Source organism: Hetaerina americana, unplaced genomic scaffold (genome assembly GCF_022747635.1).
Source record: "Hetaerina americana unplaced genomic scaffold, ioHetAmer1.1.p SCAF_42, whole genome shotgun sequence".
NCBI classification, from domain to species: Eukaryota; Metazoa; Arthropoda; class Insecta; order Odonata; family Calopterygidae; genus Hetaerina; species Hetaerina americana.
The window spans coordinates 3,199,797-3,213,746 of NW_027287008.1; the positions used below are offsets into that span (position 1 = coordinate 3,199,797).

General features: G+C 34.6%; 1 protein-coding gene across 1 annotated transcript; it reads right to left on the reverse strand.

Annotated features, from left to right (window-relative positions):
• Window positions 1-344: 344 nt before the first annotated feature.
• On the reverse strand, window positions 345-13,645 carry CSN8 (COP9 signalosome subunit 8). The gene is made up of 4 exons (XM_071591135.1): window positions 13,472-13,645; window positions 13,328-13,398; window positions 5,314-5,498; window positions 345-1,199 (listed from the first exon to the last, which is right to left on the reverse strand). The coding sequence occupies exons 1-4, from the start codon at window positions 13,526-13,528 to the stop codon at window positions 925-927; spliced, it is 588 nt and encodes a 195-aa protein (XP_071447236.1). The 5' UTR covers window positions 13,529-13,645; the 3' UTR covers window positions 345-924.
• Window positions 13,646-13,950: the final 305 nt, after the last annotated feature.

Here is a 13,950-nt window from a genome sequence, read left to right on the forward strand (position 1 = left end):
GTTGGATGGAATGAAGGGAGAAAGGAAGTATGTGGAACTGAAGGAGGATTTATTTTAATTTACTGTGTCAGGCTGTGTTTGTTAAGCAAGGCTTGGAATTGTAGCAGTGGTCAGTTTTCGTCCAACCAAAATGCAGACAACAAAAATTAAAAAATATACCAACAATTTTGCAATATAAGACTAGAGCAATTTAAGTATTTTTTCTAATAACTAAATTGTCCACCAAAGCGATGGCGGATTTGTAGACCCACGCTCATTCAATGAAAGAGTCTATGTGGTGAGTATCTTTACAGTAGTAGGGATTTAACAGTATTAGTACATCAACATAAACAACTTTTACAGAAAAAAAAAGAAAATCATAAACATCCAACAATGCACTCAAGCATTTTAATTAGAAATTACTAGTTAGTTTACATGAGAATTATTATAATCATCATGAAAGCACAAACAAAATACGTATTATACCACCGAATAACTTAACATCAACATATTACTCATCATAACTGTAAGATAAATTCCTAGAATAATCAAGTTCATATATCCACCCTTCTTGCATTCTCATGTTGCATGCCACTTCATTTAGAGCAGCTTGAGGCCTGAATGGATGGCAAATGAGGATTACAGCACTTAATTATTTATATTGCTGTTTGCAGTTTACTTATTAGTTTCAGAATAAACTGTTTGCCATTAGCAGGAAGAAATGTGCTGCTTTAATATGGAGGTTACTTCTTCAAAACATGTACATTTTTTTTACTTTTATACTAAAAAATACTTGAATAGCAACCATAAGATTTTCTTCATCTTACTTACTTGGATTTTCCAACCCTTTATCATTAATTCTTCTTTCAAAAATTACTTCCTTCGAAAAACTTATAGGTGGGGAGCATTGGATTTATCACATGGTAACTCTTCACTTTTACACTTTTAGTTTTCAAGAAATGAAACAAATTCTGTAAGTTTGTACAACTGATCTTCACTGGAGCATTCAACGATAGGCCCAGGAGGTGGTTTCCTCGGTAAAACCATACCAGGCACATCTGGATCCATGGACCAACCACCATCATTGTCTACACCTGATGGAGGAGTGGCACGTGCCACTACCTCCTCGGGTGTTATGCCAACAAAAGAAGCAAAGTCTGTAGCAGATATTGAAGAATATGCACGGCCCACTAGCTGGAGTGCCCGCTTGTGAACAGCATCTAAAATAAACATAAGATGAACTTGAATGGAAACATGCTTCAATTACCTGAGCAAATACTTGCTTACTAAGGGAGCGTAGGTATACTAAGAAATAAACATTCAAACCAAAAACTTGGACACACACACACAACCATGCATATTCATGGAATGAGATAGTCAGAGCACACAAAAAATTCTACTTGATTTGAATTTGTGTAGCTTGAAATCAATACCTTGTCTTTTAAATTTAGTTTCATTAGTGCATTATTTCATAGGTCCACTCATGCACAGGCAGTGAGAAGAATTCTGAGGTCAAATAAATCGAAAATACAAATATTCAGAATGATATGTCATATCTGAATTGCAAAACACAATACACAGATAGAATAGTCTCACTAAAGTAAGTTTGACTGCACACAAAGCTAATGAGTGATACCAATAACTTAAATAATCAACTGTACACTTGGTTTGGCATGTGAAAATAGAGCTAAGAAATTTATACATCAGGATAGGAAGGTCATTTACTTTTCCTGGTCTGAGATTCCCCAGAATCTGATGCTCAAACACAAAGCTTGGGGTGAAACTAGTCTGAGTCTTCTGGCCTTTTCTACATTATTAAGTTCAGTTATCATGAGTCACCATCTTCGGTCTTACCCACAATAATCCTATTGTTTGCCATACTTTTATTGATGAGGCTGTAGACAAATTTGTCTAGTGCTTGGTATCTTTCAAAATACAGGAATATTACATGGTATGTTGCTATTCACCAAGGTGTAAAAGAAAAGGGCAGCATATTTGTCTCAAAGAAATGCTGAGATAAGGGCATAATAATTCTCGAGTAGGTGTTGAAGAGAAAAAACATGCTAATGTTTAAAGCTTGGGTAATTTGGTCCATGAAATAAAGAAAATTTGTAATAGCATGTATTAAAAAGAAAATTTTAAAGAATATTAGCAGAAGGAAAGTCATGAAGTACAGCAGTATACTGATGTAAATTAAAGCGCAGTTTAATGTCCATGATAATATTACTCATTTCTGCCTTCATTCAAGTACTTGAGGTCCTCTCTAATCTGGAATTAAATTCAGAGTCGACTCCTTCAGAAGCAAATTCAGGGGAAGGCAAATCTTCAAAAATGTCCTAAACTTACCACTACACACGTTATCTCTAGCCTTCATGTACAAAATACTGACTGCATTATGTGATCTGAATCATATGTTAGTACATTCAATTATAGTATATGTATATGCAGTCCTTGAGTTACAAATGCAGTAGATTTCTGAGATCATCTTTAGGTCGGGTTTGCACTCAGATCCCTGATGAAAAGCATATAAATAGTGATTATCGTCAAGAATTAAAGAATTTGTTATGTCTATGTTTCCAATCTGCTATGAAGCAGATTCCATTATTATTTCCTACAGAACTGGGAATGGGCATCAAGAGGTCTAACCGAGCTATCATAACCACCAAAGTATGGCTGTCATGATGATTGCAGAAGTTTCCGAAAATTTAAAACCATAATTATCTTAATTGCACCAAAAAAAGCACAAATATAGGGTTGTTCTTGGTGAATGTGTTTGGGGAAAAATATGAATCTTAGGAAAAAAGAGCATTAATTCAATTATTGGATTAAATAATTCTATTGTGGAACCTTGGGAGCCTGTTTGTAAGCAAAATATGCCATATGTCAGGTTGTTCATACCTGGGGCATTCTATAGTCTATATACCATTATCTATTCACATAAAAACCAAAAATGCATCATAAATAGATGATAGCTTTTAAAACTTCACAGAGTTTTGAAAAGTGATCTATTGCTGCTCATAAATTTAGTATTTAGAAAGTGAACTGACTGGAGTAAACTAGACTGTTAGGAGTAGCCCTCATTTGGGGTAGCACATCACTAATGTATAATTTTAGAGAGATTAGTGCGTCAGCAGTTCCATAAGCCTTAATAATTAAGAAAGTCCAACATTAAAAAAAAGGGTGATTCTCCAGAAGACCTGAAGCCAACTGCAACAGTTAAGGAAAAGTATTGCCTCAACATGAAAAGGTAAATGACCTGCAATGATGATGTTGGCCAAGTTCTTTAAGTTTAATGTTAGTTATCCATGCTTACTGCTCATGACATTAGTTTTGCACAAAGGTACTAGAGAGCATGATTCCACTTCTCTCTCATGATTTGATTTTGAGGCGAAATATCCCGATTTTTCCTCACTGGAGTAGCTATAACAGGATTGTTAAGCTCAGCCACTGAGTTTTTGGCCAACATTTCTGGGCATTTCCTGCACAATACTTTGCATTTTCCATTTTCATATCAATATTTCAATTCATTTTGGGTCTGGTGCATATATCTATCTTTCACAATTGTAATAGTTTTCAGTGGCATATTTTGCCCTTTATCGTATTAATTATTGTACCAATTTTTGGTAATATGCCATTTTAACAAACATATTCACCATTTTTTGTAATATGTCACATTATCAAATAATGTTTCATACAATTTCCCCATTTTCAGCTTATCAAGAAAAAGATAGTTTCATTGGTCAAATGGCCCCAATCTAACATGATGTTCCCATTTTTCTATTGCTCCATCATAATTTATTGTTATTTTCAAGTTTTTGCTTAGCGTTACCCCAAGGTTTCACATTTAAAACATACCTAGAAATGCTGATACGTTGGGCTCTTTAATCCTGCATTAGTAATGAATAGTATTTATGATATTTCATACTTAGAATGTCCACATTATGTGGCCAAGATGATTCCTTAGTGAAAGCAAGCTTAGTAATTTTCCATAGCTTCACTGAACAGTGGTGCAACAAATTATATTGTACTGTAGCTCATTCATGCAGGAAATTACCAACATATATAGGAATTACATTCTTCAAGCAGGGGTTAAAATGATGGGGGAGGTGGGAGTGCGAGGCAAGGGAAAGAGTAACAAGTCTGAGTCACCCATTTAAATTATAATGAAAATTGAATTTGCTCAAAATTTAACGATGGCAAAATTTGCTCAAGTGAATGCTTAAACTCTTTCACCATTGCATTAAGAGCTTTGGTCAAAATATTGGGGGAATGTTTGCAGTGTTGATGGGAAACTAAAAGAAAAGTAGGACTGAAAACAATGATGCTGCTGGACAAAATAATGTGTAATCGTATGATGATGTATGATTTTAGGCAAGTGAAGATGTCAATACTGGGTTACACCCTTCACAAGCTCTACCCAGCTTCATCAGTTTGGTGTCTATACTGATCCTTGGGAAGGGGTCGCACTACCATTTGGAATGTCACTGGAGCACTACTGATGCTATTTAAATCATGCTGAAATTCTTAATGCAAAAAATTATACAGATATTTATCTCATGAAGATCCTTGAACTGACATGATGACCACATGATTGCATCAAATTTAATATCAGGAAAGTCATGATTCACACCTCTCAGCATTTTTCACAATTTGTCCAACTTAAGGCATATTGTAACAATTTCAGGATGAATAGATGGACATTTTATTTACTAGACAGAGTACATTCAACTACAGACTGAACTACCTCGGGTCAGGACTAAGTGATAAGTCACTGGACATTAAAACTTGAGTTAGGATAAGGTTTTTTTGGGAAGTCCCTGGTTTAACAGGAAAAATACTAGCATCCCTACCATGGAGTGTATTCAAGAAATGAAAGTATTGATTATGGCCTAAGTTTGGAAAAGTCAAATCAGAGTGAATATTATTTTGCTCCATATAATTTAACCCAAAAGGTTTTTGAGGTCCAAGCTCTTTAGTCCCTCGCAATGCCCAAATATAGCACCTGCATAGTTATTATGGTGATATGAATCTACAGACCCTATACAACCTTCCTGAAGCCAGTTTAAACGAAAACCATCAGCCATTATCCTATTGCCATTGCATTGGATGAGAGTATAATTAATTGGAATAAGTTTTTAAAGTATTAACCTTCATTAATGAAAACAATGGTACGCATTCTGAGTGAGGTTTTTATGCACATTGAAAGAGTTCACAATATGAATTTACATACCTTAATTCACACTCTATCAATTTTATTTTTGAAGGTTTTGGATTCGGAATGCTCACCTAACTTCATTATTATCAGAAAATTATCAAACTATTAAGCACACTTACCATGCACTGATTTCATTGTCTGTGCAACAGTGGCTGACCATTCTCCTCCTGTTGTAAGTGCTGCATATACACCAGGGAAGTCTCTTTGCCACATTCTCTGACCCACTTTCCAAATACGTCCTAACTCTGGATTGGCACTTTTCATGCTAGCTGGAATGCGTTTCCACAGATATTTAGCACTACACCTGGAAAACATGAAAATATTCTTTTAAATGAAAAACTGACAACTAATAAGGCAACAACATAATTCAAAACTAATTCTCGAGATCCTTTGATATCTGTGTGAGAAAAACTAACATTTCATAAATTTACATTATTAGCTAACAATATGAGAAAATGAACCATATGAAAAGAGAAATTCCTTATTACTTAGAAAAATTCATCAATTTATGAACAATTTTACGGCAGTTTAGATAAATATTTAAAGGCATTATTTCATTTGACTTTTCAAATGAATAATTTTCAAATGATATTACTTAATATATTATTTGAATTTTAAACTTATACAAACCGATATTTTAATTTTAACATTTCCCACAAAAAAGGCAAATGCCGGTATGACTCTCGAAATGACAAGAAAAATTAAATGCCAATCAATATACTTCTATAAAAAAATTATAAATATTTGACAAGATAGTTTTACTAATACTTCACCTATGTCATTATTTTTTAAGAATGTTAGATGTCGTCGCATATCCCTAATTTACGTATTAACACATTAATATTCGATGGCCGAAGCTGCAATTCCAGCAAATTTGAAAAAACTTATCAAACGGTAAGTTGGACACCTCATTAACCACAATCTCACGAAATAACTCGAATGACGAATTTTAAGACTATGCACTTCTCTAATTCAGCGAATAAACGACAGTTTAACAGTATTTTGGGCACACTACACATTTTCCTGTAACACATATTGCTGCACATGAAAACTTTTCAAATTTTAGCAACACATTCACTTGTTTTGCGAACGATATTTGTCCCAACAAACTATTACTTGCTTTTGGAAAAAAAATTTAAAATCGGAATTTTAAATACATTAAAATTTGAATCGGAATTGTTAAAATAGCGCAAGATGTTAAAAGTTAATAAACTGATAATATCGTGAGAAAAAAAAACTAGATTTGCGATCTTAAAAGCTTTCGTGGATGATCGGTATGCTATACGAAATTAGGGTTTGAATACATGAATGTCTGTCAGTTTTCGCAGTTTCTGAGATAACTTACACAAATAAGTCCCCATACTTACAACAGTGTACGACGGCATGGGAATAATCAAAAAAGGTACCTTCCAAAACTAAGATTTTTATAATAATGAACGATTGGTTCTTAAAGGACCAAATATCCAACGAATATCAATTAGACCCTTAATTATAAAATATCCACCAGAAAAAATAATTAGGCATACTGCATGATGAGGTGGAAATGTATACCCATTAATAAAGCAATAAGCAAGATTCCGCCAAATATCACTTGTGGAGTGCACGTATATAGAAAGTTTTAGGTAGAGCGGTAAAAAAAATGCGGAACAAATATTCATGGTAAACTTACAAGGTCAAAATCGCAAAAAACTTAATTAGGGTTCACTACAGCACTAATTATTGCATGCTTAAGAAGTCACATCATCTTCTGCACTACCTATACAAGCAAAGATTAGAAAACATGAACATGCGCCCATTTCCATTAAGCGAATATTTTATGAGTTAGACATGAATTGAAAAAATACTTACACATTAAATATATGCTTACAATAATGTCACCACTTCATTAATTAACCTGAATGTTTGATACGTGTGGGTAGAGTCCACCTGATACCAAGCCCAACACCACGTGAAACTCATGCATTAGAATTAGGGGGGGGGGGTGGATTTCCATGTAGGTTGGCGTAATCGACTTCGACATCACCAACAAGACAGCAGGGATTTCCAGCCCAAAAATAACTGAAGGCAGATTGGTTGACATTTAGGTGTTTTCTGATTCCAAACATTTGTGGACTTCCCATCATAAGGGTTTTTGTGCAAATGTCATGCTTATTTATTGCAATAATTTCCACACAAAAATGAGCTCAAATATAAAAGATTTTGTTTTCCTTAACATAATTAATAAATTTTATAGCACAATTTGAAGTTTACAAATGCATTAATATTTCCTGAACTTACTGAATTAATAATTTCCATTGAAGTAGCCATTGCAGAATGCATCATATTTACTGTACTCAAATGTAGTTCACTATTGGATGAAATTGATTTCCAATTCATTACATTGCTAGCGATACCATAGAAATATTATGAAAGAAGGATTCAATCTTAGCAATACCAGCAATTTACGGCAACAAAAACCACAATATTCAATTTTAATCTTTGTTCACATACATTCTGTTATCAGGTTTCCATCTTATGGGCAGAAAAGTTCAAGAGACAAGAGAATTGGGTCACAAAATTGAGGATCAAGTTATTAATATAGTTATTAGCAAAAGCTCCAAATTACTGCTGTGTAGGTTTCCTGGAATTTTTCACATGCCACAAGCATGATATGTCAATACTTAAAGACCATTGTTGGTCACTTTTTCAAGGGAAATAACTCTTGGAATTTTAAAAGAAAATGAGTACAGTATGAAGATATGGAAAAATTATCTGGAAGAATTTTAGTCAAGGAAAGATAACATGTCAAAAATAATTTTCAGAGGCCTATGAAATAGAACTTTAACAGAAAGAAAGTTTCCCCTGATGTCTTCTCAGTCCAATACTTATCACAATTCATCAGGAGATCTATAAAACCCAGGGAGCAATCATACTCATCACACTGAGGTGATGCCTTCTCTTTAAGGAACGCATCAGAGAGCAGTACCCTATTCTCAGCTACCTAATCGCACTTTCTTTTCCTCACAAAACCCTGATAGACAAAGCCCATGCCAATTCCTCTAGCACTACAACATGATGTTTACGGGTATGTTTCTTTTATCTTTATTTCAAAAGATAAAAGAACATAAGTTCTAAAGTTCTAAAATATTAGGTCTTAAGAAAATGTAATAAAATGGGAATAATCTCATCAGGATGGTTCCATGAAGATCCACAAGGATTGCATGATGAAAGGTGAAAGAAAGTAAACATGACAACAAGAGAGAGACTTGATAGGGTAATGAATAGACTTTATAAGTAATGAATGGTATATACCCAATGAAGACATGGCTCTCTGAAAATAAAGAAATTCTTATGCAGCATGTTTATGAACATACGACCTAGAAAACTCTTCCTATTAAGAAACCTAATACCTGCAATAAAAGAGCAACTACACTGTTGCATGCATTAATCACATTTCAACTCTAGAACTCTTTCCACATCATGCAGAGCTTAATGTGAGCTCTGAGTCCCCAGAATAGAATTTTTGCATTTTCAAACAGTTTTATCAAGCAATAAATAAATTAGTGATTGACTGTGAGTGGATTTTTAATGCATACCATTTATGGGGTAGCCTCAGTTTCCTATGGTGAGCAGATAACTCGAGTTTTTGGGGAAAAGATAAAACTGAGTTTGCTTTTCATTTCAACATTTGTTAATCAAACAAAGTTTCACCACACACAATTAACCTTGCTTTTGGGGAACACTTAAAAAATTCAAATATTCTTTGCAGAACATTAAAAAATGGCACATAGTGATCACAGTACGTTTTAGCATTTTTACTTATACATAAATGAAATTTTTCTGGTGTCCAAATTTTGTTCACCGGGGAGAATTAAAGTTGAAAGAAATGACCACATAATAATCCAAATGATCAAGATGAAAGCATTGCCAACACCAATAGTGAAAAATCTTGAGAGTAATTTTATTGAAAATTATTTCAAGCCCAATTACCATACACTACAGAGCTACACACATAAAATTTGTCAGTGATGCAAGTATTTAGCAGTGAAAATAGCATGAAATAGAAGAGATTCAACTCCACTGTGCCAATACCCAGGCCAGAATCACAATTCATCAGAAAAATTACCATGGTAATGAAAAATCAGAATTAGCATGAATGTCCAACTGCAACATTAGATAAGAGTCCTGCATCTCAATGGCTGTATTTGCTTGAGGCAAAACTTAGGGGGATTAAAATATTACTTCTCTCTATGACTGCCTAGCACATTCATTTTCCAAATCTTGTAATTTATTGCAACAGTAAAACAAATATGATGTCCACAAGGAGATGTGGTAGGCCAGATTGTAAAGCATTGGGATACTGACTGGAAGGCCCAGGTTTAATTACCGGAGATGCCCCTTATCACCTTCAGCTACATTCAGGCTGTGAGATTTTTTGGGTGCCAGGTATATCTTGGAAACCATCGGTAGCGCAGGTAAATTCAGAAATCAGGGACTACCCTGATGTCTGAATTTCACACTGCTGGGTTCAATACTAGGAGAGCTCAACCCTCACCCATCAAACCAACCTTCGAGTTGATAACTACAATGCTCACAAATTATTACCACCCCTTGCCCTCTTTTTGCTGCTGGGCCACACGCCATTATATAATTGATGACCCCTCAGCCTCAAAAGTTTGGTCATTCAGGACTCTTTTGATAGGTAGGGGGTAAAAGACACAGGTATAATTCAATAATTATATCTGATTGAATTTGAGCGACATTAAGTAGGCAAGAAAAAAATTGCCGTTTTAACACGAAATAATTGTGATTAACCATTAATTTTAGTTGTGTTAATACACAGCTTTTGCTCTCTCACTCAATTTCCTGTCACCGGATAAAATATTCTATGATCAACTACTTTTAGCAACACCATTTCTTAAAATTAGCTCTCACAACGTATTTCAATTTTTCCCCAATGAGTACAAGACATCTGAATATGCCAACTAAGTTCTACGGGGCAGGGTGGAACAAAATTGTATAAAATGAAGCACAGTCTGTCTTCTACAGTAACGAAGCGGACCGTATAAATGTTTTGCTAATTTTATGAATAACATGTCTCTCACTTGGTATGTTTATATCCAATATTTTCAAGCATGCAGATGTAGCATGATGTTACTGATTCGACTTACCTAGAAAACTCATTCATGCATTTGCTAAAATTAGTAATAATAAATGATAGGTGAAGTAAGGATTTTGAAATTGAACCGTTTTCAAATTTAAAATTTCAGATTTATCTATATATATAAAGGAGAGTGTTTGTTTGTATGTATGTAATTTGTTTACTTTTTTGCTGTCATAGAAACAGCATTTTTCCAACTATGCCAGGAGGATACTTTTGCAAGAACACTATTGTATTCAGAATTGCCGAGATATTATACGTGGAATACATCAAGGAAAGTCTTTTGTAGAAGAAAAATGGGCAACTTTGATCCTGAGACTAATATTTATTCATGTGACGCATTGGGCCGAGTCTACACAGTCCATCCTAACAACGCCGAATGTTATTTTTTAAGAATGCTTCTACATACCATTAGAGGGCCTCGCTCATTTGCAGAATTAAGAACGGTAAACGGAGAAATATGTGAGACATTCAGAGAAGCTTGCCAGAATTTAGGGTTGCTAGAAGGAGATCAACACTGGGATGACTCATTGCGAGAGGCCAGTTTGATTTCTCTTCCAGGACAAATCCGAATTTTGTTTGCCATCATAATAACCTCCTGTAATCCATCTAACCCAAAAACAATATGGGAAAAATATAAATAATCAATGAGCGAGGATATACTGGCCAAAGTTCGAAGTGAAAATCCTACATTGGATATTACGTTTAACTCCGAAATTTTTAATAAAACTTTGATTATTTTGGTGGAAAAGTATATCACCATGGTTAACAAGACTTTAGTGGAACTCGGTCTTTTTGCACCTGTACAAGATCAACAGGGTGTATTTTACCCAGATTATATACGTGAAACTAGCTACAATGTCTTAGACTTAGAAGCATACATCGCGGATAAAAAGCCACTTCTTAATGAAGATCAGAAATTCGCGTACGAAACAATAATGGATCAAGTAGATAAACAAGAAGGAGGTATCATTTTTCTTGATGCTGCTGGTGGCATGGGAAAAACATTTTTAATTAATTTAGTTCTCGCTGAAATCAGGGTTCATGGAGAAATTGCTCTAACCGTTGCATCTTCAGGTATTGCAGCGACATTAATGGAAGGAGGAAGAACAGCCCACTCTGCCCTTAAGTTGCCACTTAATATTTCCCGACAAGAAAATCCCACATGTCATGTAAATAAAACAAGCGGCCAGGCACAAGTTCTTGTAGAATGTAAATTGATAGTATGGGATGAGTGTACGATGGCTCATTAAAAATCTCTTGAGGCCCTCAACGCAACACTTCAAGATCTTAGATGAAACTGCAGTTTAATGGGAGGAGCTCTGATACTCCTGTGTGGAGACTTCCGTCAAACTCTGCCTGTCATTCCAAAATCGACTCCAGCCGATGAAATTTATGCCTGTTTAAAACATTCTGTTCTATGGAATCATGTCCAAGAAATTAGCCTTAAACAAAACATGCGAATCTTCTTAAGAGATGGGAATGCTCAAAATTTTGCAAATAAACTTTTGGAGATTGGAGAAGATAGATAAGTTATTGAAGCATCTGGTATGATAAAATTGTCATCAGATTTATGTGTATCGGTGAAAACTGTTCGCGATATGATGCAAGCAGTCGATCCTAACGTTAATCAAAATTATAAAAATTTAGAATTGTGGCGAGAAAGAGCCATTCTTGCTCCTAAGAACGATTATGTTAATGAAATTAACAAGGAGATACTAGCCATGCTGCCAGGAGACGTGATTGAATATAAATCGGTTGATACCGTAGTGGATGCTGACGAAGCCGTCAATTATCCAACGGAATTCCTAAATTCACTTGATCCAGCTGGATTGCCACAACATCGCCTTATACTTAAAGTAGGATCTCCAATCATTTTATTGCGAAATTTAAACCAAAACTCTGCAATGGGACACGATTGCGTGTGACAAAATTAATGAAAAATATAATCCAGGCAGTCATTTTAACTGGAAAAGGGAAAGGTTAAATAATTTTTATTCCACGGATACCTCTAATCCCAACTGATCTTCCCTTCAACTTTAAAATATTACAGTTTCCAGTCCGGCTAGCTTTTTCAATTACCATTAATAAATCACAGGGACAGTCTTTAAAGTTTTGTGGTGTTGATCTAAGATCGCCATGTTTTAGCCACGGGCAACTTTATGTTGCTTGCTCCAGAGTAGGTTCGCCTAAAAATTTATATATTCTTTCTCCTGGATATGAAACAAAAAATGTAGTTTATAAACAGGTGTTAAATTAGAAAAATTCTTAAATTTGTATGAAGTAGTGTATTATTGTACTTTATAATTTGTTTTTATTTATGTAGTATATTTATATTATTGTTTCTCCCAAACCCGTGCAAAGCCGGGTATTCAGCTAGTTTTCTCTATTTAGGAAAAAGGCACCCACCCCACTATTATTTTAAACAAGCAAAAATGCATTTTAAACAAGAGCACCGGATCTTACAAATAAAGGTTCATCCCATAAATTCGTCTTTTGGATTGAATTGAACACTAAGAATAATAACCAGGTACTCATAATCGAATGAATTTTGTCATATACAATTATTAAACATGTTGGCTGAGTATACTCGCAAATGGGAAACAATGGCATAGGTTCTCAATGTCAAAAGCACTAAAATCTCATTACATGGCGTTAAATTTTCAAAGTCGTCAACCCAACAATAGCATGCCCAGAAAGTACCCAAACTGTTCTTTTTCCAAAGACTAAATTTTGTAAGGGAATTATTTTTATACCTAACTCGCCCAACTTGTTAGAGGACGAAAACTATTAAGAAATAAGAGCACGGAAGTACGCTTGATGATTCTCTATGATTCATAATAACCTTATTCTAAAACTAATGGAGATGAGCACGGTATATTTTGCAAAACATCATCAATCGTCACTTGTACAAATATAATAACAACTTTACAAAATCGCTATCATCGATGGTTGCAATCATCTTTTACCTATTCCCATCCTTGAATACTTACAGGTCATTTTGATACAGATAAATTGCGAGAAGATGAGAGTATACTTGAGGACTGGGCACTCCTCCCGGAGCCTGGAAGTAAAATTTCCGCGTTGAATACATTTTACAAAATCTCATTGGCGACTACATAAGTACGATTACTCACCTCTAATTCTTGTTTTTCCAGATCTTCAGCCAGTTTATTTACTATTTCAGTCACCATGATAAAAAATATCGGCCTAAGAACAGCTTCGCTGTATTTCTAGGTAAACTTCTCCTACGTAAATTAGACAATGTGATGTTTTCCAATTCAGCACCCAAAATACATACATTTACAGACGTCGTTTGTCAAGTGTTGGATTTTTTTACAGGTAGGTGGCAGCACGTGATTGCAAGAAAATAGACGCCGTAAATACGAAAACTTCTGAGTTATGTTTACTTATTTGTAAGTATATTTTTTATTGATTATCATAAATAAATATTTTTTAAAAGTTTTGTTATAGATACAGTACGGTATGGGTGCCTATTACATAAAGAATATCTAGTTATGAATAAAAACGTGTTTCAGTTTTATTTTCTCCTTTACTACCGGCGGACAGGACCGATCAATAAAAATATATGACGGTTTTGTCGAAGAAGACCTCA

Excerpts from the sequence above, each read along its gene's own strand:
- CSN8 (XM_071591135.1), bottom strand. The coding sequence starts at position 13,528 with ATGGTGACTGAAATAGTAAATAAACTGGCTGAAGATCTGGAAAAACAA. Across the intron at positions 13,399-13,471 it reads TGGAAAAACAAGAATTAGAG|GCTCCGGGAGGAGTGCCCAG; the intron begins GTGAGTAATCGT and ends TTTTACTTCCAG. Across the intron at positions 1,200-5,313 it reads GACAATGAAATCAGTGCATG|ATGCTGTTCACAAGCGGGCA; the intron begins GTAAGTGTGCTT and ends TGTTTATTTTAG.